General features: G+C 32.8%; 1 protein-coding gene across 1 annotated transcript; it reads left to right on the top strand.

Moving 5' to 3' along the window:
- Positions 1-689: 689 nt before the first annotated feature.
- Positions 690-26878, top strand: LOC106134915 (collagen alpha-3(IX) chain-like). The gene is made up of 22 exons (XM_060946625.1): positions 690-878; positions 8511-8559; positions 9721-9755; positions 11049-11183; positions 12506-12700; positions 13037-13195; positions 14285-14402; positions 14891-14974; positions 15822-15883; positions 16232-16438; positions 16779-16922; positions 17118-17198; positions 17704-17944; positions 18428-18499; positions 18749-18861; positions 19197-19289; positions 21091-21213; positions 21706-21836; positions 22346-22522; positions 25366-25509; positions 25685-25765; positions 26815-26878. Exons 1-22 carry the CDS (start codon positions 690-692, stop codon positions 26876-26878), a joined length of 2697 nt encoding a protein of 898 aa, XP_060802608.1.
- The last annotated feature ends 810 nt before the right edge of the window (positions 26879-27688 follow it).

The raw sequence follows: 27688 nt of genomic DNA, 5'->3' as shown, positions 1-27688 counted from the left end.
GCCTCGCCGCGAATTCCTTCCTTTATTGGATAAGTCTGACAAACGTACAAATATTACGTAAGTTCTTATAGCGATACAGTAATTTTCTGGAAACGAAGAAAAAATATAGAATCCCAACTAATATTATAAATGCAAAGGTATTTGTTTGTTTATTACTTCTTCATGCGTTATGTACTGAACAAATCTTCTTGAAATTTTGCGTACTTTTCATCCCAGTAAAAATTAAAGTGTTTAAGAAAATCCTGTATTATTTTGTAGGCGCTAAATTCACGCATTTAAGTCTAAGAGTAACTGAATTATAAATAAATGGTGTTGGTGGCGTTAATATATCACCTAAACTCGACTTTATAGTAAAACATATTTCGAACGTCTTTCTTGTAAAAACATGCACACAATCTCGTGGCAGTAAAATATACTTAAGTAGTTTAAAACCCCAAATAATACAAACAATAAAGTCTATATCCCTTACGGCTATGTCTTGCCCATTAAATGTTACTCGTTTAGGTAATTAATTAGGTATATTAACTCGTATAAAAATATATATATACACCAATACATAGCTTCAAGTTCAATAACGTTGATTAATTAAACCTTTTTATTTGCAGGAGTGAATATTGAAATGGTGAACGCAAAAAATCGGACTTACTAATTAAGTGAGAGCCATGCCGAGGTGATAAAGAAAATCCAAGATGGCGATGGTAATATCTCAAACGACAAAAGCTGCGATTGGTGGGTTTTTAGCACTGATGATACTTGGTGCTGTGCTGGTGGTGGGGGCTGCTTTCGGATGGTTCGACCCGAGGAGAGAAGATGAAGAAACGCCGGCCAAAATCAGTGCTCGATTGCAAGGAAGAACTTCGTTTGTGACGCATCGTGCTGTGAGTATAGCGCAGTTTTTTTTATTTCAGAAACCACTCCATCTCATTCCCTTGGATATCGTAAGAGGAGACTTATAAACTTGGGATTCTTTTAGGCGATGGGCTAGCAACGTGTCAATATTTGAATCTCAATTCTTTCATAAAGCCAAACAGCTGAACGTGGTCTATCAGTCTTTTCAACTGTCGGCTCTGTCTACCCCGCAAGGGATATAGACGTGATTTTATGTATGTATGAATGTATGAAACAGAAGTCTTGGTTTTGATCCGCTTGATCCTCTAGAATAAAGCCAAATGTATTACTAATTGGCGTGGATTTTGAATGTTTATAATCTTGTATGTATATGGCTGGCGCGCTACCATTTGGGCCCATTTTCAAAACACAAGGAAACTTGCTCAGTATGAATGATAAAACGAAATTGAGGTTGAATTGAAACGCTGTATTCAAATACTTATCAAAACGTAGATAATTTAACTGTATTTTGTATTCCTTTGTTTTAAATATATCAAAGAAATATACAATTTCGCGATGTTAGATAGACAGACTAGACAAAAATCACGAACTCCTTGACAATACAAATAATGATGCTATTGAGACAAATTCTACATTGTACGACAAAGATTTCCGTTTCGTTCCCCACGAAATTGCTTCATGTGCTAAAATGGAACGTATTTTTGGGACAACGAGCATCCACAGGGTTATTATAAGTCACTTATTTTTGCTTGGATTGGCATATTATGAGCGGGCTAGCATTTATGACTTGATCGTAATGGTATAAAATATACATTAAACGTTTATTTTCTATTTTATTTTTAAAAGGTAACTTGGATTATTTTGGGCGATGTTTCTCTCAATTCTATCGTTAAGCCAAACAGCTGGACGTGGTAGCTGAATCAGTCTTGTCCAGACTGTTGGCTCTATCTACCCCGCATTGGATATAGATGGGACTTTATGTATGTACGTTTCTGCTTAACTTGCTATGTGCTTGTTACCTACTAGAAATGCGACATAAGATATTTCGTAATAATTTTGAGACATGTCTTTTTATATCTCAACTAGCTGACCCGCGCAACTTCGTTTGCGTGTATCCCGCTACTTCGACAAATACAGTCAACGCACCAACACATATTGGATACTAATTTTCAATTCACAATAACTTCTCTTTCCCTTAACCGCGTTTAAAATATTAAAATGTTTTTTGGTTTCTGTGACTATTCTTTGATCGCCCCCCCTATCAGTTTTTGGAAAAAAAAAACGATATTGACGCGCTATTTATAGGGACGCTGCCCCCGCCGCCGCGGCCGGTCCGTACCGTGCCGCAATACTAATATCGTGATATCTCCTAAACTATATGTCTAAATAACACACTGTAAACTGCAAAAATAATCTAAATTAAATGCTCGTGATGATGAACTTACTTATTTTGATAAGGATATATGTATTATTGGTTATATCACCAGTTAAACATCACCCAACGAATTAAATGTTTTTTTAATACAGAAAAGTAGTTTTTGTGACTTAAATATAAAAGCTGGATATATGTCATCGCGGACTTTTTTGTAGAACTAATAAAGACCAATGTTTTTGCTATACATTGTTCTTACTTGTATCCAACGGTATAAGCGGCGCACGCACAAATGCAATCTATAATTAGATTTTTTTTCTGACTTCTTGGACATAAATCGCTATAACTCAGCTAATATAGTTTCAATGTATTTCAATTATATATAAAAACCTGTCGGAGAAAATACTCTTTCTATTAGTGAAAACCGCATCAAAATCCGTTGCGTAGTTTTAAAGTTTTATGCATACGAAGGGACTACAGACAAAATGGGCGACTTTGTTTTATACTATGTAGTGATTCTATCATTAAGCCAAACAGCTGAACGTGGCTATTCAGTCTTTTCAAGACTGTTGTCTCTTTCTACCCCGTAAGGGATATAGACGTGATTATATGTATGTATGTCTTTTTATATCTAGATGTTTCTGCCGTGTCCACACTGAAAGGTACGAGGTCTTTAAAAGGTTTCTTTTAGAAGTTTATAATGCAACGCGAAAGTTTTCAATTTTATTGTTATTTAACAGATCACATCATTATCAGAACCTCAAACCTAACTTGTTCAGACAACCTCTGAAAAGGAAGGAGTTAATAGAGGTACATTATATAATTTCTACAATGCTGATTAAGAGCTACTTACATGTGTTACTGCTCATTCAATTACCAACTGAAAAAAATAAAATTAACTGAATGTAAGTACAAGTGCACTCACTCCACATTCGTTCGTGAGCAAAGGCATTCACTGATTATGAGTGAGATAACAAAGCGAAGCGAGCTTTACATTTTAAAAAGTAAATTTTGCACTGACCCCAATTTGCCGGAACCATTTTGAAATCTAGCTGGATTTTAATTAAAGTGGAGTGTATTAAAAAATCATCGCACCGTTTGAACAGGTTTTGCTTTTATTCAAATGAACTGATGATATCTGAATTGATGCAAGAACGTTAATTGGAAATTTCAAAATCTTTGCCGTAATAAAAGTCGATTGCAAGCGGTGTTGTATAAATAATTATAGACACAAGTTGTCTCAGTTTGAATCTCAATTCTATCATTAAGCCAAGCATCTACCCTACAGGAGATATGTAGTTTTCATTAATCAACTTTCAGTTAAAAGCTTCCAGAGTCTATTATTATGCATCATTAAGCTACTATACAACTGAAACAAAGACCTGAGAAAAAGGTAATTTCCTTTTAAAAAAAAAGATAATGTGATTCGGGGAGAAGTTGTTGATAGAGGTAAATGTGGCAATATGTTGAAATACTAACAGAGGTTTTCCAATAGCTGCGTTAAGGGGGAGTAAATTCCGTTCTGGTTTCTCTAGCAAACACGGTGCACCTATAGTTCCATTTATGCTGTTTGTCCCTAAGTATATAATATTAGCCACGCTAGCAAAAGTATTTCTTTTACCTTATTGGTGTACAGAGTTCGATATTCCGAGATTTTTCAAACCGTTGACAAATAATTGCACTTACCCAAATCAAAGTTAACCCCAAGTTTTTTTAAAAAAAAGACTACACATACTACTAAACTACTTAAAATGTGAAGTGGAAAGATTTTACTGCTTACTCCTCAAGAAAAAAATACGCGTAATTTTATGTATGTATGTAAATTGAAGAATGCATCTAGTCTCAAGCCTGTAGCAAGCCAATCCAAATGGCCCCAATGGGTTACCTTAAATGACGCATATATATTTTTTTATTTATTTTGCATAGACCCTACATCTCAGTTTGGTCCAAACTGAGATGTTGTACATTTTACGTTTAAATATATAAATAAATGAAAGTCATCATTTCAGTCTAATTTGAAAACAATTTTTCCATCTGTACCAAAAGTACTATTACAGATTAAATTTTTGATAGTATACTAACTCTATATATACTAGGAACTCAGTATACTTATAAAAGTAATCCATTAGCCATCAAAAGCTTTCAAACAAAACTCGCTCCATATTTAATAGCATTATCGGTATAACACTAACACCCTTGTAATTACTAAGTTAATTCAAATCAACAAGCTAATTTCGTATAACATTAAATTTATCAATAAGGTACCAGAATTTGTTACAAATCAAATAAAGCCACGTGAAGGCTATTCAGTAATTGCTGTATCGCGTGTGCGTGAAAAAAGAAATAGTACGTATTAATTGTCGTTTTCCTTGACGGTGGATGTTTTCCATAAAATTATTGGACTTACGAATATAAAAGTCATTATACGTAATGTATCTTCAAATTAAAAGAGGTCGTTCACACTTTTGATTGTAGTAAATGGCGTCATATACTGTCCGTCAAACTCAGTACGTATCTTCATCAATTGAATAGATAATAGTAATTTTCGAAAAAATAGCGATTCTAGATTTGCGAATGAATTTTCATTTGCTAACTTTACCAAAAATAGAATTAAAGAATAATTTTTTTTATGATTTGAAGTACTAAAATGTAGCAAGAAAAAAATGGTAGAATTTATAGGTCCAGCGGACAATAACTATGTACGTAGAAGGCCAGTGTCAGCCAGAGCCCATTTCTTATATTATTTATTTTCCACGTTGTGTAATATAATAATATGCATTTTATTTTTATTAGTATTTCGTCCGTCCATTGTATCAACATCGCTTGTACAATAAAGTTTAAACAAATAAATAAACAAGCTTGAATTTTTCGATGTTATTTTTAAATCGTTCGTGCCTTGGAAGGCTTGATGCATTATTAGACTAATCAATGTTTTTTATCGCTAGAAAGCGGTAACTAGATGAGTGAAGTAAGACATGTCTTGGGTACTTGGATATCTATCATCAGTATCAGTTCAATTTAATTCTAGTAAGTCGTATCTTTAGTAACGTGTTATGCGAATAACCAACTGATTTATTACGGAAGTTTCGTTGAAAACCGGGAACGAAATGTAAATTTAAATCTCGTTTAAAAAAATTAGAATTTTTTTTTATTACCACATTTAATGTTAAATTAATGTTTTAATTACTTTTGAGTTATTTTAGTGACTTTCTGTTTAACAGATAATGTAAGTACAGCAAAAATTAATAAATGTAGGATGATGAATATTGGTATGTAGGTGTGTTGTTTATTACTTGTAGGAAGCACTTCCAGAGAAAATTTTCATAAATTTCTTTGGCAATTTAAAGAATTTTTTCATTCTAGACGAACAAAGTTACGGGCTTTATCCAGTCAATGATAAATTAAAAAAAAGTTCTAAATCTGTTGTTTTGTTTACATCTTGAACATATCACAAACTGTATACACTCAACGAATTCGCATATCATACATCCGCACTCAAGACTTAATAAAATTTTAAAACGTCGGATTTGCCGGGGCCTTAAAGAATTTGCACTTGAAGAAATTCCAGATTACTGGTAGGAAAGCGAACTTCGCCTTAAGCCGAAAATACCCGAAAAAGGCGCAGAAAAGAGGATTGTTTCAATATCGATGCAGGCACCATATGAATTATTTATATGTATCGTTGGGAATGAAGTCCATGCTTGAACACAGTGGTTTTTGGGCGTGACTCGACTCTTGTAGCAAGATAAGGGCGTTTCACCATCAGCAAAGCAGTTTATCTATCTTCTTCAGCTGTCGAGAAACACGAAAGTGATACAAATAGGCCCGATCTGTTCGCTTTGTTTGGAAGTGAAAATGTATTGCCATAGTTCTAAGTGCGATCGGAAAATGTTTGTATCATCATTCTTTATTTCTAGAGCGTTATTTACTGTTGGAAGATATTTATCATATTCAGAATTGTTTATGTTTCTCTCGTTTCTGGAATGCATTTGTGTTTGCACAAATAAGAATTCGTACTAATAATAATGACGAAGTTTTTCGTTTGATTTTTTATGCAGTTGCTATTGTACCTATCTATATATTTAGGTATTTTATATATTATAGCATTAAGTCCGCCTATTGTACTTTACAAATTGTAGTTACAATGAAGAATAAATTCAAAAATTTTTTTTTCATAAAGAAGCGTATGACAAGTTGACATTTTCAATAAATCTCTTTCAATAAATTTGGTAAAGCCCTAAAACTCCAAAAAAAAAAGTAAGATCAATAAAATCTTTTCGCCTCTGTAATATCGTCGCACAGTAGCTTACGCAGTCCTCACGCCCAATAACATCGGTAATCCACAGCAAGGCTTCAATGGATTGAATCCTGGAATATTTCGCGATTTGCGACTAATGCCAGCTTTGTATGCTTTTATTTCGTTCACAATGGCTGAATTCGTTCCTGAATTTCAGATTTGGTATTTGAAATGAATGGGCGTGAAAAGCATTAGATTTTTACCGAAATCATTCGATTGTAATTGGAGTTAGTATTTATGGAACCACTTATTTTTTTTTGCAAAGGACTTATTGCCAACGCTAAATGTCTAAATGTCTATAAAATACACCAAATTTAAAATTTTGTTTTGAGATTTTGATTTCAAATAATTTATAGACAAAAATAGCAGTCTTATTTTAATTTATATATAACACAGTGTATAGTGTAACATTATTACTGCACATAATTCCTATTTGTTATTGGATTGGATGCAATATTCACATTTCTATGAATAGGGCTACGTAATACCTTTATAACGAAAAACCGTAGTAGTGTGGATTATTTAATGATGTTTATTCTAAGCGTAAATGCATCGGTTAGCACTCAAACCATTATACGCAACTTGGAAAAGATTCATTGGTACATGACCACGGTAGAATTAGTACACCTTAGAATGGGCTTTTCACTCCGCCGCCGCTGTCCGCCGACTGACAATGCCTCAATGAAATTCTATGTTTGCTGGATATTAAGATAAAACCTCCTAAATAACGTAAAAAGACATCGAATTCGGCAGTAAACGTTCTTTACGTATCTTATCAGTGTACATAAAACCTAATTAAAAGGCGATGGCCAAAACTGACTGCTTTCAAACACGGAATAATCTCATTAACTGCCCGTGTCCACATAGCCGATTAAAGTAGCAATTTGAGGGTTCTATAGGAATTTAAACGATTTTCGTAACTTACTACCTGGTACCGAAATAAAGGGCCTTATCATTTTGTCTTTTATTCAGGTATTTAATAGCAATATAATATATTTTACTATGAAATACCTTTTTCCAAATAACTCAAAAAAATAAGATTTGATAAATTTTGGGCAAGACAGAATGCAATGCATAACATAGGCAGTTCAATTCTTAAAAGTTGTAATGTAGAAAGTCTAGTTAGTTTAGTTATTTTAATCAATATAAATCATATTTCCTTGATCAACATGGTATGAATGAATTATTAAATTGTAATTGTATTAAATTGTAATAAAATAAATTGTAACACCTCAATTTTAAAGTGGATGAAAAAAATCTTACATAACACGTAAAAATCAGAATAAAAAGTTAAAACGTAAAGACCTCCCGTATACACATCAGCCTTCATTTCTTGCGGAGACTGCATACTATCTGGCCATGCCGTCTTCGCCGGATCCAGATAGAAGGAATAGACCGCAGACATGGGCGTTTTATAGTTGGATGTGTTTCTCTCCAGGTTTTTGATGCATAAAAAAAATTACCAGTTTGATCAAAGGTATAGACGCTTAAAACTAATGATAAAGCTTGGTTAATTAGTGGTGTGGTATTGAAAAAGATACACCAGACTAAATTCGCATTTAAAATGTGCAATTCTGTCTTAATAGTTTTTCAAAGAATAGACTAGATAAATGTCTATTTTCGAATCCCCTGTTAATTGTCTTTTAGTGTTATTTTTGTTCAGTTCCAAATAAATATAGATGCTGAAAGGTTTTTTGTGAATTAATGCATCCATCTTCTATGTGAAAGTAGATCTTTATTTTGCGATCTAAAAATGCTTTCTTTTATAAAACTGTGAGTAAATTGGTTTGCAGCTCATGTCAGATTACTGCTGTAGTAGGTCTCCTTCTATAGTACCTTTATTTCAAATAATTAACATAAATATTTTTAGAATCTTCTGAAAAGTTACATGAACAACATTATGTTTAAAATACCTTCCAAAAGTTTAAGAAAAAGATTTTATAAAATTATCTTTCTAAGGTACATGGTTTTAAAGACTCCATTCTCTTTCAGGTAAACCCAGATGAAAACAGACTGCCTTTGGTATCACACTCTTCTCCGTGTGAGTATATTTTTATTTTTAATATCTTATATTTTTTTACTGTTTTGTGTTTCTTTAGCTTTACTGCAAAAAATATTTTTTATTATTTTTATATACTAAATGTTGGTTGTCTAGTTTAATTAAATCTTCGGTATTTTTTCAAGATTGTTTCCTAATTAAGCCCCTTTTTTACGTACAATCAACGCCAAAAAACGTACTAAACAAAATTCACTTTAGAGGGAAGCCAACAAACCTGTGCCGTATAGTTCCCGGTAATATTGGAAAAAAGAATAGGACCACTCCATCTCTTTCCCATGGATGTCAACTAAGGGATAGACTTATTAACTTGGGAAACTTCTTTCAGGCGATTAGTTAGGCACCTGCCACTATTTGAATCTCAATTGTATCTCTAAACAGCTGAACGTGTCCTGTCAGTCTTTTCAGGACTGGTGGCTCAGTCTACCCCGCTAGGGGTACAGACATAATTTTATGTAAATGTATGTATGTTGTTGATAATAACTATTAACTTATTAATTTTATTCATCTCCATTACACCACGTGTGTCATAATTACCAACATTTACTTACAATTTATTACTATACCTAAATGAAATCGAAATTTTTCATTATTTTAACTTGCAAAGATTTACTTGAACACATAATGGGTACTACATTCTCTGTTATTGCCGCTGTCTTCTATCATTTGTTTTAATGATGGTAATTACCAAAAATATGATAACCACAACATAACGAGGCAACAGAATTTCAATTCAAAACAAAAAAAACAAATTCATTTGACATTCTTCCTTTTTTTTACAAATTATATAATTTGTTTTAATGTATTGTAATTATCTGTGGTTACGCCTAACGCCCTGTATTTGTTATTATTAACTTGATAACCTTCGCATCATGCCTCCTCTCTCAGGTCTAATGAAAGTCCTTAGAGGGATTTCTTTAGAAATAAACAAAATCTATGTTACTATGGTTTCTGAAATTTATCATTCCTTTAAGATATATGTATATGTATGTAAAATCAATGTTACTATTAATTTGCCCTTCTGCACTGTTATTATTTTATATTCAACAACAAAAATATGGTAATGGCATCCATTGTCCTCCTAATTGTAATAATTTGTACGAAAACAAATTCAGGTACTTAAAGTAATAAATATTCAATTTACAGTTTACAATGGAGAGAAAGGGGAAAACGGTGAAATTGTAAGTATTAATATGAAATGAAATATTAGTTAATTTATAACTGAATTTGGGAGGCTTTGTTTCCATTATATTTGACCTTGGTTTGATAGTAGATCTATTTCTGGTAATTAATAAACGGCTTAATATAAATTAATCTCATAGATAATGGAATCATTTAGAGTTTTTTTTCGGTAAAATGTAAATGCTCTTGATGACTTCAATATAAGTATATAGATCTAAGTGTGGAATGTCTATATTCTATACTTTAGAAGAAATAGCATTGTTAAGCAAAAAAAAACCGAAGTCAGTTTAGTTGAACATTGACATTTCAAGGTCTGACAGAATTGATACGTTAGAGACTGCTAAGAGATATGTCAAAGCTTTTTTGATGTCTTCCGGACTTCTTTGAACAACTATAAACTTTTACAACTTGACTACTTACCAAGCAGAGAAAAAACATCATAATTATTTTCATTATAAATATTACAGATTCGATTTGAATTGATGTAAAGAGTGACCGATTATAATTAATAACAGAAAAAAGATCATTATGGTTGAAATAAAAAAATGAAAAATACGTTAAGGTTTTTCAGTAATTTAAATAAACAAAGCTTGTTGGTGTTGACACAGAGTCCCAAATTCTACTGCTTAAAATCCTGACACCCTTTCTAATTATTCAGCAGCCGAAATATTTACTGTCCCTCAACTATACATTTATTAAGATCTAAATCCCTTTGTGGCATACTGGCCAAAAGGCTAATGTACATGTAACAAAAGATATAATTCTGAGGCCACGGAGCGTGATAAATTATAAGGACCCTCGTTCGATATTTATGAGCGAGGGATGACTTTAAGTGGCAACGTCATTTACTCAGGGCTCGTAAATAAGTTGATAATATTCAATTTCCGAATGTTGATCCTATATAAGTTAGGTTTACCTGCAAAGGTTGCGTATTATCGAATATGAATTAAAACTTAACATAATATCAAAAAATTACCTAATACAGAGAGGTTAATATCAAATAAAAAAAAGCAATTTTATGACTAACGGAAACGTTGGAATATTCACCGATCATAATTTTTTCGTCTCAATAGTAAATTTACCATATAAGACCTACTTACTTGTTTGTTAGTTTTGGTTACAAGGAATAAATAATTCATTCGTTTGTTCCTTAAATATAAAACATCTACATTTTCGACTGCCTGATTCGACTCTGAAATAGTCTACTATTATATTTCAGATTAGAATTGGCAAAATTTTTATGGATTTTTTCATTTAATTGTATTTGTTAATACGTTTTCTTTTCACATCAGGTATCGTCAGGTCACTGTAAATGCAGTATGAACGATATCTCGCAAATCTTGGAGAACATGCCGGACCTAAAAGGGCCTCCGGGGCCACAAGGACCGACAGGGGCTGATGGGACAACAGGTGCACCAGGAAAAACGGTAAAAAAATATACTAAGTATTTTTAAGTGTACTACTATTATTAATACACAAAAGTTTTTATCTCTACACAATACTTGTTTCATCCTCAGCTATTATTATTAAATTTAAGAGATTAGTGTCCGAGTAAAAATATTGATTATATTTATTGAAAAAATAACAAGCTTGAAAACGACCTGTATTGGGTTCTCCATAAAAAAAAAACACTTATTAAGCTTACAATATTTATCTCTCGTTGATAATGGTATATCTTTTTTCATATTTTTTTAGAGAGGCACAGTATTGAATACCCAAGAGATATAATTTCAAAGGAAAAAAGTGTAAAATAAACAAGCGTTATTTACATGGCACACAATAGTATAGTGTCTTTATACAGCTTCATGTTTATTCCGGATCGACGTAAGCACATATTGGCACTAAGCACAAGCTTGCCTCGTGGGAAATCTAGTTGTGTCGCGCAAAAGAACACTTTTTGCACAAGAAAGCATGAATTATGTTGGCGAAATTGTTTTTTTACTGAAACATATTAGTACACAACACATTTCGTTTCGTTAGTTTTGTTGAATGGCTCGTTCAACCCAGAGCGTGACACTACTGTCATTTATGATTTTAGTTGTATTTTTGCGGCATCGAGTTATAATCTATTTTTAATTTCAAGATTTTTATTTGGAATTTTCGTTCTTAAAATTTGGTGGTATTCTAAAAGAGAATTTGGCAAAATTTCAGCCAGAATCGTAATTAAAGGGGTTTTTCTCTTTATGCGGAGGAGTTGTGAAAGTACTGAAGTAAAAATATGTTTTAACTAGATTTATAAAAAATTACACGAAACTAATATTTACTGTATCAACAATTTTGAAATACACCGTCAACAATAAATGCCCATTATTTTTAACGAGTGTTCATGTCGGCATTAAAATGAAATAACTTTGGAAATCGAGAATATTTTAGATAAAAGTTTTTACGAGTGGTAAAAGTTAACAAAATAAAATCATATTGTAATTTGGAAACCTATTATTCTATTTTTATCAAGAAAAAAATGTACTTGAGTTTATAATTTAACTAAAGTATGCCCGCCAGTTCACATGTCTCGTTTATTTCCGATGTATATTTCATGTTGTCTTGGATATTTTGGGAAATTTTTCTTAAGTGCTTCCTGTACTTTCCAAAGAAATATATACAATTTTAACTTCCTAATATCAAAACTCTGTCACACAGAGAGTTTTGTATATTGGTTCTCTCTCATCTTAGCGTATTCCCAGCACCCTCTGCCATAAAACTTCAGGGACTGGGTTCCGCTATTAATCTAATTAATAATTGTAAACAGGGACAAATGGGTGATCCAGGCCCGCCTGGTCCGATGGGGCCTAAAGGAGACAGAGGAGAAAGGGGCGAGATGGGAGCATCAGGTCCAGAAGGAATACAAGGTCCAAAGGGAGATCCAGGGGTAGACGGTATTCAAGGTCCTCAAGGACCACCGGGCCCACCTGGACCTCCTGGACCTGTGACTTCTGCGCTTATGGTACGTATGACAAAAATTTACTGATTGACATTGTTGTGAAACATGATATCATATTATGACTGTCGGCTCTGTCTACCCTGTAAGGGGTAAAGACGATTATATATATACCTAAGTTTGTCTTATATATAGAAAAGTAATAGCCGAGTAGCATTTTTAGATTTTATAATTAAAAAATGATTTGAAACTTAATTTAGTAATATTCGCTTAGATTAACGGTACAATCGATATTATGTTATAAAGCACACTGCCTGAACTTTGTCGATAACATATTTCAACAAAAAAAAATACTCAATCTACTCAAGCACTTTTGTTTCACATGTCTCTCCTTCATCGCAGGAATCAACAGGATTATACGGGTCCGGTAATTCCGGAATCTCGGGCCCTCCAGGCGAGAGAGGTCCAATGGGTCTACCCGGGCCTCAAGGAGAACGAGGCTACCCCGGGAATAAGGGCGAAAGGGGATTACATGGGCCTAAAGGCGACAAAGGAGATCGAGTAAGTTTAACGCGAATATGATAATATGAAATTGTTTGGGTGGATAAGTGTTTGTGGATTTATGAGAGAGAAATTAGGAAGGATGCGTAAGGGAAATCTAATCTAAATATGATATATGTATGTAACGTTGCTTAGTATTGTATAAAATAAAACATATTTTGATGTTCGATATTTTATAAAAAATAATAATATGCAGAGAAGTACGCCTTACTTCTCTGCATATTATTAATTTTTAATGTTTAGATGAACTATTTTGATTCTTAACTAGTTAACGTTTATGTCTAAACTTGTTTTTTTATTTGTCTATAAAGTTTAAGGTAATTTTATCTATTTTTTTTTTAGATTCTATCGTCACGAGTATCTTTTTATAGAGGTTTATACATATATAAGAAAAAAAAATTGATTACTTAATGGAAATTTATATTTCTTTTATTATTTTTTTCATAATTTGTTTTGAACTGATGGTATTAGAGTTCATTACATTAGCAAGTAGCATGATATCGAAATATCAAATTTCAACTCAAATTATCAATTCCTATAAAATTTGCACAATAAATTAGATGCAGAATCTACATAGTAATATTGGAATCCCCGAAATAATTTAGTGAACAAATTTATTAATAGTTAATTTGCTTTTACCATCTACGGGAATAAGATATATTTTTTATTAATAAAACCAATTAGTCATAGTCACAAAATACATTTAAAGTATAATATACGTTATTAAAATATTTTAAAATTATCTTTTGTAACAAGAAAAAAGAAGACAAAAACTTTTGAAGAATAACCCGAGATGGCTGATCTGCAATTCAGAGGATTTTGTTAATAAATGATTAAATTTGGAAAATGGAAATTATTTTAATTGAGAAATGAAATGTCAGCTTTCAATTTCGTTAAAAACAAATGACAAATGTGCCTACAAAATTGAGTTCAAATGATTTCGTGTTATAGTAACTTTCTTAATGAAATCTGGCAGCTAGTAATTCTAAAGGTATGCGGATAATAAACTGGGGCTAACGCAATAAGCAAAGGTTTGACCCGCGTTATGTTGTACACGACCCGTAAAGTTATAATATAACTCTGTTACAGGGTTACGTGGGTCCAAGAGGTCCACATGGCGCCAAAGGGGAGAGGGGGCAAGCGGGGCGAGATGGGACGCCCGGCCTACCAGGCGCTCACGGACGTCCAGCCGAAAAGGGCGAAAAAGGTAACAAACTAACTCAACCATCAAATTTTATGTTTCACTATGACCCTTATTTATTCGCGGGTAACGCTTTCGCAAGATTTCAGGGCTTTATAGTAACGATTTGGAAAATCTTTATTTCTTGGAACGGGACCCTCGGAAGGTCGAGTACTTTCTTATTTATTTATTATTGCAACTCGTTTATGTCAGACGGTACAATTTTTATTTTATCGATAGAGCGCTTGAAAATATTTATTTGGCGAAATGGTTACTTCGTTATTGTATTTTCAAGTCGCCGTTCAATAATGTTACATTGTCATAAGAGAAAATCAACGAGAGGAAGTATGAGTATATAAATATGGAAAACGATATTGGTGGAAGAAAAAACTACTTAGATATATATTATATGAAAAATATGCAGTTGTGTTTCTTAATTAATCAATTTAATTAATATGGACAAATTGAATTGTAAAATAATCTGTAATTAATTTATTTTTCCTTTTCTTCAACAGGTGCCCGAGGTCTTCCAGGACTACCCGGTCCTCCGGCTCCAACAGTTTCAGATAATTCAGTATTAGGAGACATCGCACGGACTGGTATGTCTTCCTTTTTTCTTATTTTTAATTGGTAAATGTGGCGTATACTTGTTACTAAATTATTATGTGTACCCAAAATTGATTATATGAATTCGAACAAAACCTAGCACTTCTTACATAGTATATGCATACAATATGTGTTTTCGAAAGTTCTAGTATTAGCTAGGTATTGTCGATGAAGTTAAGTGAAACGTCCTTTATTCTTTTTCAATTTTCTGTTAATTCTAAGTATAAAATATATGTTTGAGTAGCGACTGAAGGATATATGTATATCTAAGGTTATAATGCAGCACTTTTAATAGTTCTATGGTTATAAATAAGTATTTATATTGTTTGTGCACAATTTTCACATTCATACTTTAAAAATAAAATTTTAATTTATAATAATTTTAGTTAATAATATATACATAGTTGGTACTAGTGTGTTAATTGCTATTGATCGTGATCGCAAGTAACTGGGCCAGGGTCAATTTCATTTCACCCGTGAAGGGTTGTATAAATAATTGACTTAATTTGGATATGTGTACAAACGTGACTAAAATTATTTACTTTTTAATATAAATGTTGTAAATTCACCGACTTTCCTCCTCTTTCTCTTGGTGTGAAACTTGATTACATCCTTACCTCTCTAGAGAGGAACCCAGGGCTATAAAATCGATGAAAACATATGTAGAAAATTGTCGGAAAGCGACCCCAGGCGTAAACTAATAATTAATTAAGGATGTAACTGCGAACACAATTTGAGCCTATGTAGGCACATTATTTTTATCTCATATTATTTAACGTTTCATCTAACATAAACTGCTTTGTATCTAATGTGAAAATAAATGATATGAAACTATTACAGGGCCTCAAGATATTTCAAACACGAGGTTGGTGAAAGGAGAAAGGGGAGATCGTGGTGAAAAGGTAATTAATTAACAAAACTCATTTAACATTAATTTGTATAAATAATACAACATATTTTTCCGTATTTACTTAGGTATTGCTTAATCTTAATGTGTTATTTTCTTGACAGAAACTTTTATTCAGGATTTCCAAAATCATATTAACAGATGATTCTATTATTGAATAGTAAATATTGTCGAATTTTATAGTATTTGGATAAACTATTAATTCATTGGTGTGTCAGTGGCTTATTATAGCCACATTTTATTTGAATAGTTTTTGTAATTCAGTGGATTTAATGCTATTATATAATTACATTATTTTATTGAACAGCAAATAACTATAAACTTAAAAATAATTTTTGACCAGGGTGAAAAGGGTTCTAGAGGTATTGAAGGACCTCAAGGATTCCCGGGTACTGATGGAAAACCTGGTGAAAGAGGAGATATTGGGCCTTCAGGCCTTCCTGGAACTCAAGGACTAATAGGGCTAACTGGGTCCAAAGGGGACAAGGGTGAACCGGGTCCTCCAGGACCGGTCGCACTATCCAGAGATGAGGCTTTGATATTAACGAAGGTATTTAAAAAAAATATTACATTTGAAATATATTTGTACGAATAGGCCACCAATTTGGGAAATATTACAAATAAATACATAGTTCACAATATCTCATAGAAATATAGTTTCCAACATTGGATCGCTAACATCACATCACATCGATAAATGTACCTTAAGTACCAATTTCAGCAATAGGAAATTGATAGTATCTGCTTATTCGTTTGTAAGGAATTTATTATATTTATCTCTCTCTATTATATATTTCACAGTACTTTGAAACTACGTGGATACTGAGTTAGATAACATTAGTAGAAAATTTGATATAACAAAATCAAAACGCAATTATCTTGATTTTTAGGGTGATAGAGGTGAGACGGGACCACGGGGTAAAAGAGGACATCCGGGCCCACCGGGGCCACGAGGTCCTCCTGGCTTACCGGGGCCTCCAGGTACTCCAGGCACGAATGGCCCCACTGGCGATATTGGATTACCTGGCTGGGCGGTAAAACAATTTTTCATATTTATTTTACACATCTTTTAAAAATATTTTTCTTTTCCAACGAAATTATGTTGTTTAAGCGTAGAATCAATTTATTCGATACGTTAATAATTATGAAAGTATTAATTACGAAGTTCCTAGTATCCTGAATCATTTACAAAAAAATATTTTCGACTGCAATGAATTTATCTTATTTAGGGTTCACCTGGACAACCTGGTCCACCAGGACAAAAAGGTGACAAAGGAGATCCTGGATTGAATCACCTCGATTTAGAAAAGGTAAATGAAAACCGCCATAAATAATATAAATTAACACTTTACAAACTCAAATCTAGAGTTCATTGGTCCATTGTTGCTTAAATTACTTGTGATATTACCACTTTTCTCGAATGTATTCAAGACTCGCGATTACATGTTTCCACAAGAGACGACCCTAATTTTCTCCGCGTTTTATTTGAATATATAATTATACTGCTTAGAAGAGACGAAGAAATTATTAAGCCTTATATTTCATTACAATTTGAATTCTCGCACATAAATATCACATCTATATTCTTTACGGGAAAGACAGAGCCACTAGCCACATGAATAGAAAATCGTGTTTAGCTAGATGACTTGTTGATAGAATTGAGACTCAAAGATCAGGTTAAAAGTTTCGTCACAAAAATGTCAGGTTACCAGCTCATCGCCTTGGAACAGTACATTCAAATACTCTCGATATTTAAAATACAAATATGTATAACCTTAATAAAAAAAAAAACATGGCAATCCATTTGTTTCAAAGATAAAAGGCGAGAAAGGTGATCGCGGATACGACGGTTCTCCAGGCGTCCCGGGGAAAGACGGTCCAAGGGGCCCGCCGGGGCTTCCAGGGACTCCCTTAGCAAACATTAAATATATTTCTGTTCCGGGCCCGCCCGGGCCCCCAGGCCCCCCGGGGCCCCCCGGAGGCCCCTACATAAATGAACTGGCCACCGACACGTTGACCGATAGCCCTGGGATTAATCGACGCGAGCCTGGAACAGGTGAGGAATTAGCCACTTTTCTATGAATAAATTAGCTAACGACGAAACGTACGCATGTTTTGTAATTAAAACTCTTTTTGTCGTGTCATCAATAAATATTGATATGCTACGGACATTGATTGGTTTGTGATACTGACAAATTTTTATTGCTAGTTTTATGTGTACTATCGAAAATCAATTATACGAATGTGTATAATGTGTGTATATGTATTTATTAATATCTACAAGGATTTAAAATTATCAAACCCCGAGCATAATTTTTTTCATTTGACAATGCAATCTTAAACATGCTTAGAAATAGATTGAGAGTATAAATATATGAATAAAATAAAAAGTAAGAAAGTATTATGTAATAAATATAACAATCAAAATGTTTCTTTAGAAATAATTCTCAGTACTTGAGAATCTAAAATACTCAGGCAGTGTTTCACTTTTTGCCCGCCTAAGTTCTTGGGATTTCAAACAAACTTATTTATTGGACAGGCAAACAGCGAGATTCTCTACAAATCTTGAGAAGTTTGAACCACCTGGTGCAGTTTAGACAAGATCCTTACGGTAAGAGAACTGTTGCTTGCTATAAGATTAACAATTATTTCAACTTACTTGACTGTGGAGTGAACTATATTTTTATGTAAAAAGTCAGACGTTAATTTGAATAAATCTAACGATTTCTATATTTGATTATATTTATATTTAATATTCTATTAGTAGTAATGAATCTTATGATTTGTTACGTGATAAAACTGGCTAAACTGTTAAAAATATGAGGCTTTCTGAATTTTAATCTTCTTATTCCCACTTTAGGTTACCGTGAACCTTTAGATCCTCTTGGAGAAAATTCAGATTTTGATGAAGAAGATGATGGCAGAGCAATAGTTGGAACAATAATATTTAAAACGACTGATTCTCTTATACGGGTAAGCTTATTTTTTTGTAACTAAGATAAAACAGAACCAAAAATATTCAAAAATCGATTTTATATTTAGTTTAAAGTAGAAAACAAAGCAGAAGTAATAATTTAAGTCTTTATACTCATAACTAATCCCAACGCATTAAAATTATATTTATAATTTGCAGAAGATTCAGTCAGTTGTTGCTGTCTTTTCTTTAATTTTGTGGTAAAGAATAAAAAAATTACAACAATTCAAAATTGGATCATACAATTTTTTAAGGTTTCAAATCCAAACAATGCCAGAGCTAAAAACAGCGACTCATTTATTCGAAAAGAAATTCAAACATATTTTTTCCACAGTTGGGCACGAACAGCCCACTCGGCACTTTAGCGTATGTGATTCAAGAGCAAGCCCTTCTAGTCCGTGTCAACAACGGCTGGCAGTACGTTGCTGTGAGTAAATATTATTTAATTCCAACAATTTTTGGGTAATACGTTCAAATGATAGATATAAGAATAATAGAAGACAATAGAAATGCCAACGAGCTTGCATGAAGAGGATGAAGCGAAAGAAGTATGCAGGGATCGTGTCAAGTGGAAAGATTTTGTCTCTGCTCTTCACTCCGAGAAGGAGGCGTATGATTTATGTTTGAATGTTTAATAATTATTCCTTCAGTGAGGGAAAGGTCTGTGACTGCGGGCTGAGGGCGCTTAGGTCAGATGCCGGTCGTTGCATGTAAAACCTGAATTTCCCAATCCTGGATTGTAGTCAAAGGTATGCCTCCTGGGTCTACTGCAGGGAAATGAGGGACAGGGGCTAACGCCAGGAGGAAGAAGAAGATTGAAATTGTCAAAATTTACCAACATGAATATTAAAACTTTTATTTAGAATTGAGATGCAATATCAAAGCATTATTGTAGCTGACAGTAGTGATAACCATCAGATGCGACAACACCTCCGCAAGTATTTACCGCTTCTATAGTCTCTATTATTTCGATTCCTATAGAATAAATACATGTAACAATTTTCGCGCAATATGTTCAAGTGCTAACTGAGGTTTCATAGTTAATTATAGCAATTATGTAGCCATTACCAAGTTTGAACTAATGGACGAGGAAAGTTTTAGATTGAAAGATAAGATAAAATGTGTTTGTGTGATTATTTTGCTTGATGGGTTATGAGTCGGTAACAAATAACAAAGGCTGTCCATTTTAAATTTTAATAGTAGATACCCGACTAAATTGCAGTCCATAAAGGTAAAATTAAAGGGGTGATTTCACAACCACCCACTTTTTAAAAGATTTTAAAGTGGCGATACACCTATGTATTGTCATGTTGAAAAGATTGAAGGTCCTTTTTATCAGTACATTGCTTAAGTATCAGTAAAAATATTATCCCTTGTAAAGAATTATGAAATTCTATTTGTAGGCGGTAACTATTATAACAACAATATAATAATATTGTTGTTATAATAGCGGTAATATTATAACAATATCACACGAACCGATTTCTTTTACCGTTCGACCATAGGCTTCACGAATGTGGTGATGTCAGTATTTTTTTTAAGGTTTTGTGACCATTAAAGTAAATTTCAGATAAAAAGTAATGACTATTTTTTCGTACTTGTATCGTTGTATCTTTTTTATTATAATTCAGATACATTTTGCCCTTCGGATCGAGTAAGAATTTTTATATGGTGTCTAGTGAAAATTCTACAAAATTAAGATACAAAATTGTTGCATAATAATTAATAAACTAAGTAGAATTAAAAAAATATGAAAACTCCCATCTCATTTCAATTCAATTTGATCAAATCACAAAAGTTCATACTTTGAAAAAATTTGAATTTGCTCAAGTTCGGTTAATATCGTACTCGTAACCAATAAGTTCTGTTTAAATTAAGGAGAAACTCTTTATTCCGCAGGGCCCGGAAATCCCTGCTTCCTCTTGTTAACTTTAATTTTATATTTACAAGGAAATGTATTCTTTTTATAATTCTTGCCATTGGCTTTGGAAATATTTGCAAACTCCGTGTTTTACTCTCATACCTTTAACTTAATGCTCGTTAAAATAAATTTTTTTATGATTTTTTAATCTTGTCTAATATTCGATCAAAAAAGAAGGTAGACTTATGGAAATTTCTACCTACCTAACACCTAAGTAGCCAGTCTCTAGAAAGGAGTCATGTTTTTTTTTTCATACAAATAAAAGTAGTGCTCCTTTATAACATATTAATTATGCTGATTTTGACAGATGGGCTCCTTATTAGCTATTCACACTCCGCCAGCGAACGGACCGACAAGAACTCCAATGCAGAATATTTTAGAGACCTCAAGTTTAGTGCACCACAAAAACCCAGCAGTGGAAGGACCGGTGGTAAGATGTTTTTTATTATCTGTGTAACTTAAAAAGTAATTCATTATTCATATATTTTTGTCTTACGAGAACAAAATTTGAAGTTTCTTCGTCCTTGTTCGTGGTTAGCAGATGTTGTAAGTTAAAATAGTGATGGTTTTCACCAAATTGTTACAGCTAAATTTCTTAAATTTATAGAAAGAAGTTTTTTTTTTCTCATTCCTTTAACTCTCTTTGCTTGAAGGTGAACTGAAGTTTCCGATTGTAATCTACCATTTAATTTCGCATTCCGATATTAGCTTTACATCATCTAAAGCAAGTTCACTTAAATAATAACATAACACGTACAAGAAAAAATTTAATATAGATCTTAATAAGTAGAAATCAATACAAAACGAGTGACAAAACAAATTTTAAAACAACAATGTACCGTACTCCACGTTTAAGTAGAAAAAGGTATTGCTAAAGACGATCTTCTTTAAACCTAACACTGTATTTCCACTATCAATATAGCTAAGGCTGGCAGCCCTTGACGAGCCTCATACAGGAGACATGCACGGAGTCAGCAGTACCAGCTACGAATGCAGGAGGCAAGCGAACAGAGCCAACTTGCAAGGGAACTTCCGCGCTTTTCTGTCTTCTAGGTAAGTAGTGTTTTTTTTCTTAAACATACATATATTTACATCTATATCAAACCAACTGACAGTATACTGTATGGGTCAATGATGATACCGAAATTCAAATACATTAACAGATTGCTAGCCCATCGCGTGCGTTAATTAAAAAATTACCTACTTTTAATTTAATTAGCCATTTTCTTTGACGTCTTTTACAACCATGGGAAAGATATGGAGTAGTCCTATCACCACAGATCAGAACCACACGGTTCTTCTGAAACTCTTTAGATCGGTATTTTAAAAGTAACATACGAAGTAAGTTCAGTAACATATCCTAGAGATAAATAAGTAAGTCAAAAGACCCTTAATGGGGCATAGTTTAGTAAGACTTAACAATCAATGAATAAATTTTTGTAAACATTATTTGCTTGATTATTTAAATATAAAAATTATCTGTATCTACCATACATACCTATACATGATGTGTATCTAGCTATTTATGATTTGTGTAATTAAAAATAACCGTTTTTGCCTAGGGTTCAAACAATAGATGCGATAGTCGAGTGGGACCGCAGTATACCAGTGGTCAATACAAGGGGCGACGTCCTGTTCAATTCCTGGGGAGAAATGTTTGACGGATCCGGAGCTTTGTTTGCGCACGCGCCGAGGATATACAGTTTCAGCGGGCAGAATGTTATGATGGATCCTGGCTGGTAAGTGATTTTTTAACATTCACATTTTACAATCAGGTTATTTATACTCCTTTTCTAAATTCATTTAGATCAAAATGTCAGTTAGTCCATTGTATAGGTATTGTAATATAGGTAAATAAGCTTGTAATGTCTATTAAGGATCGTATGAGCGATGCATAAACGTATGCGCAGCGCAAGCAACTCAGCTGCGCGTGAGTTGCTCGCTCTTGCGCGCTCGGTTGCGTAGCAACGAGCGGCCGCGGTAACTTTCTAACTACCTACGCGCTCGCTACATCTTTATCAAAAAATAACTTTGGTTAGCAAAAGTAATTTAATGATACATCTATTATTTCATTTTGTTTTGTCTTCTCATGACTATAAATTACGAGTAATGTATGTATTTTAGAAGTAATAATATTATTATTTCAGTACCTAAATAAATTGAGTCCGCCCTTGTGCATTGTTATTTTTTATGTATTTTTATGTACTACTAAAAATTTGTTATGTACAATAAAGTATTTACAAACAAACAAATTGACGGTTATGTACAACCTTCCAATACAGTACAGAAAACCACAGAACCACTCTAGTTGGAGTGATTCTCCATTTCATCCCATTTCTTCCTCTCGGAAGTGTCTTTAGATAAAAAATGTAAAAATAATCTTCTGCACTAGGTGTTAATTATTTGTACCTACTTTCTACCACGGCCTAATTACTTCTACTGACCTCTTGAAGTAAGAAAGCTTAAAAAAATTTATACCTATTATGTAGCAGTTTTATAAATGGTACGATAAATGAACACTCTGTACATACCCATTGATAATTTGAGAAACAAAACACAAGGCTCAAAGATTTCCCTATGGGTGATGTAGAACAAAACCGCGGCGTAGCGGTTTCAACCATTGGCTATTCTGTAGGTGGTTTGTGGTCTTGTAAATTTGTAGTTCATTGGCATGAGAAAAAATATTTTTTTCCATATTAACGGTTACAATACGTGAATATAAGGATTTATATTTTATTATCTTTATTAAACACTACACTGCAATATGATATAAGTAAAAGAAATAAATTTATCGGCACTTTTTTTAATGTTCTGTGTAGCATGTTTACCAGTGAAAGTCAGTTAGAATTTTTCTTTTAACTTAGAATATGTCCGACCAGACTTAGGTCATTATTTCTCGCCCGTAATCAATTCCTCAAAAAAATCACATAATTACATAACATATTATACAAAGCACAAAAAAATTTGTACACATACACAATATCACGTCATATTCACCTACGGGATAATTTATATCTTATTATATCTTAGGTATTGGGATATTGACAGATTGCTAGCTGGTTACATAAGAAGAATTCAATGTTCATAAACTTATTTTTAGACTTATTAGAACTTTTCTATAATGACTGTGATATTGAGCGCGATAGACGAAAAAACAGCATACACTATTCGTCAATGCTATTAAACTAGCATCGAAGCGAAAACGAAAAATATCTGACTATATTTTACACATTGCGAATCAGGAGAGTAATTGAACAAGCATTACGTATTACGTAATTCATCACACAATTTATCACAGCATAAATTCACTTGAAAATCCAATTCTGTGTTCAGAAATGATTCAAAGAGAGCGTAAATGGCTAATCAGGCATCTCTCTCATCTCTCATGCCATTTAGATTTATCCTCAAAGCATTTGCAATCTGAAGTTTAAATTGAAAATGTCATTTACACACCAGGTGCAATGGAGTTCAGTGAAATGTGATCGCGTATGTTGATTTTAAAAATATTTTACCCGATTCCAAAGATGATTCCACAATTTTTATCCTTTTGAAAGAAATTTTCCCTGGTGCGGTCAGGAAATAGAACGGTTTCAGCGAATGTGGTAATACAAAAAAGGATATTAATTAAATGCAAAGTTGTTTATTCTTACAAACATGCATTTGTCACGTCTTTGTCTCATATGGGGTTGATAGAGCTAGCGGTCTCCAAAAGCCTGGAATGCCACGTTCAGCTGTATGGCCCAATGATGGAAAACTGTGATCCAAATAGTGACGGGTTGTTGCTAGAAAGAAGAATCCCAAGTTTTTTTTATTAGCCTTTTTTTACTGACTGACTTTTACAATCGTGTCGTGGTCGACAAGTCGTGGTTTGTATTTTTCTATTTGAGTTGATGTTGACAATGGATTATTATTGAACACATCTTTTAATGTTATTCTAAAGAAGTGATTTACAGTTTTGCGACTGGCAGGTTTTAATTGTGTTTTGTTTACATCAGATAAAACTATGTAAATTTTCCCGTAGTTATATTCTATGAGCTCAACTGAGCACTCCTACAAGTAATATCCATTACTGGAGGACCCAACATCCCCTTTTGGCACGAGACTGGCTCCAATGCAAAGTCATTGGTGAACGCATTCTATTATCGTTATGGTTTAGAATATTATTATATATGTTGATCTGGTAGTGAAGGAAAAACTTAAATCACTTACCTATTAAGAATAAAAAAAAATTGCGTTCAATAATAAACCATTATCAACGTCTAGTCAAATAGAAAAAAAAACAGACTACGACCGATCTGTCAAAATAATACGACATAGGAGCACATTTAATTGCAAGCTTCTTGGCTGGTAATGAAAAAAAATATAGTGTGTGCCAGCTGCTTCTCTTTCCATTCAGATTGTAAAAGTCTATCAAGGGAATGGCTTATAAACTTGAGATTCTTCTTTTGGGCAATGGGCTTACAACCTTTGACTATTTGAATCTCAATCTCATCATTGAGGCATACGACCAAACGAGGCTGAACGAAATGAATAATTGTATGTACTTGTATGTATGGCTATGTAAGATATACATTGCTCGCAGGCCTACTAAAGCTGTCTGGCACGGAGCGAGTCCTAATGGCGAGCCAGCAATGGATGCCTATTGTGACGCTTGGCACAGCAGTAACGCGGACAAGTTTGGACTAGGATCCTCCCTACGTTCTAACAAACTACTAGACCAAGAAACGTAAGTTATTCCGCAGATATTCCTCGTGATTTTTTTTATTTTTTAGATTGTATCTGCTACTAGAAATTTGGAATTTGAATTGAAGATGAAAAAAATATGAATTTCCCAGTACTCTGTTAATTTGTATTTTTTTATAATGTAAATTAAGTCTAAGAATGTTTTTTAATTTGTTTAGATATACATGCAACAGCAGACTGATAGTTCTATGCATAGAAGCAACTCCAGTTGACACCGTCAGAAGAAAAAAACGATCCAAGTAAGTAGGTGTATATTGTGTTTAAAGATATTAAACGAAAAAACCGACCGCGTATTATAAAGAGGTACTAAAATATTCTACTTACAGCTTAACACAAGTACTAAACCAAAAAAATTGCCACAGAAATAATTCTTTCAATATTATATCGGACTGGTACCAAAAAAAAAAAACATCTTACATCCTTGATCTACGTTCAGAAATGAGAAAACACAAAAAATGAAACACGGTCTTCTGGAATTAAAGGCTGTATTCTGTTGCCAAAACTACAAACTAACAGCAAATTGCACCATTTCACTTTATATTGTACAATAAAGGTAACTAGAACGTGTTTTATTAGTGAAAACAATTTAAGCTGTGTAGTGACCCAAATAACTGGTTGGGGTCGAAACTAATCTAACTGCAATTAGTGCAGCCCTGTTAAAAAACGAGAAGGATGGCCGCCCTATTTAGTTTGGGGGGAAATTTTCTCTATTAAATTTTTAGCGGAGAATGTATTATATTTTTCAGGCAAAATTTTCTTTTGAGAATATTTGTATAGAGATTAAAAGGGGATTCGTGTACTTTAAATGTGGCTCAGTTGTTGTGTACTCAACACATTCATTCGTAATTTGAATAAAGATTTTCTGATATTGGAAACATTTTTTTATCATTGTTAATAACTTTATTTTTATTGAAAACAATAAAGAAAACATTTTATTATTAACAAACAATAAATGGCAGTCATCCCGTTTCATAATCTTATCTAATCAATCAGCGTAAAATAATAATTGTAAGGAGCTTTATGTGACATATTCGCTGTCAATATGACAAAAATACTTAGGTACTATGTTACGACTTGAACAATTCATAATGTCTGACAGTTACTAAAATTAATTATGTTATTTGTTATATCATGTTAACAGTCTTGAAAATGCAATTGAACTTTATAATTTAATTGTTATGTCAAATCTCCCTAGTATATTTTTGAATAATAGAGTACATACACTTCTTATCGTAATAATGCGAATTAAATATTTTTTAACGAATTGAAATATCTTTGTTTTGAACAGGTTTCGGCAAGATAGACTAAACCTTCTTAAAGAAGAGCAGAACGATACAAGAGGAAAGTTATAGATATAAAATTTTCTAGCTATACAAATATAAGGAAATTGTGAAGACTGTAAATATAAATAGATATTATCAAAGTTTCATAAAGCAATGATTCCGGTGGAACATATTGACAATATATTTCTTATCAACCGATAGAGGTGACTTCGCTTCGTGAGAGCTTTTTCCTACTACATAATATTGATATAAGTAAATTGAAGGCTCCATAGAATTCGCAATAATTTAAGACTTAAGAAATGGCATATAAATGCGTCGTCGCAAGCTGCTGGTAATCACTTCCATCAGTCACCAGTTTTCATTTTATTTGACAGCTTTACAATTGTTAAATAAAATTGCGCGAGTAGAAAGAAACGGGATATCATTCCTATCATTTCTATTGTTTTATTTATTCTGATTTCTATGGAAAGCTCAGTGATCAGAGTATATGATTTACTTCTTGACATACGTTTATTATTTTCCTTAATCATATTGTTTTCTTACTTGAGATACCTGATATTGTCTTCCTATTAATTTATATGTATAGTCTATTGTTTTGTATTATTGAGTAACAATAAAGAAAAAGAATGAAATATTATAAAATCTATGAAGTAAAGTTTTTATGAAGGATTTCATAAAACGTCAAATATTATTGTTATTGAAATTGTATGAAATAATGTACCGCTCATTCTATATCAATCTATTCACGTGAAACTGCAATATTGTAGTTGGAATCAGCTCAATCTTTTTACGTCAAGACTGTAGTTTTGTAAATAAAACAGGCTTGTAATAAAGTGTCTAAGTAATCGTTCATTCTTGTAAGTATAGATAATAAGAATT

The sequence above is a fragment of the Amyelois transitella genome, chromosome 11, assembly GCF_032362555.1.
Source record: "Amyelois transitella isolate CPQ chromosome 11, ilAmyTran1.1, whole genome shotgun sequence".
Taxonomy (NCBI): domain Eukaryota; kingdom Metazoa; phylum Arthropoda; class Insecta; order Lepidoptera; family Pyralidae; genus Amyelois; species Amyelois transitella.
This window is presented reverse-complemented; position numbering and strand designations above follow the sequence as displayed.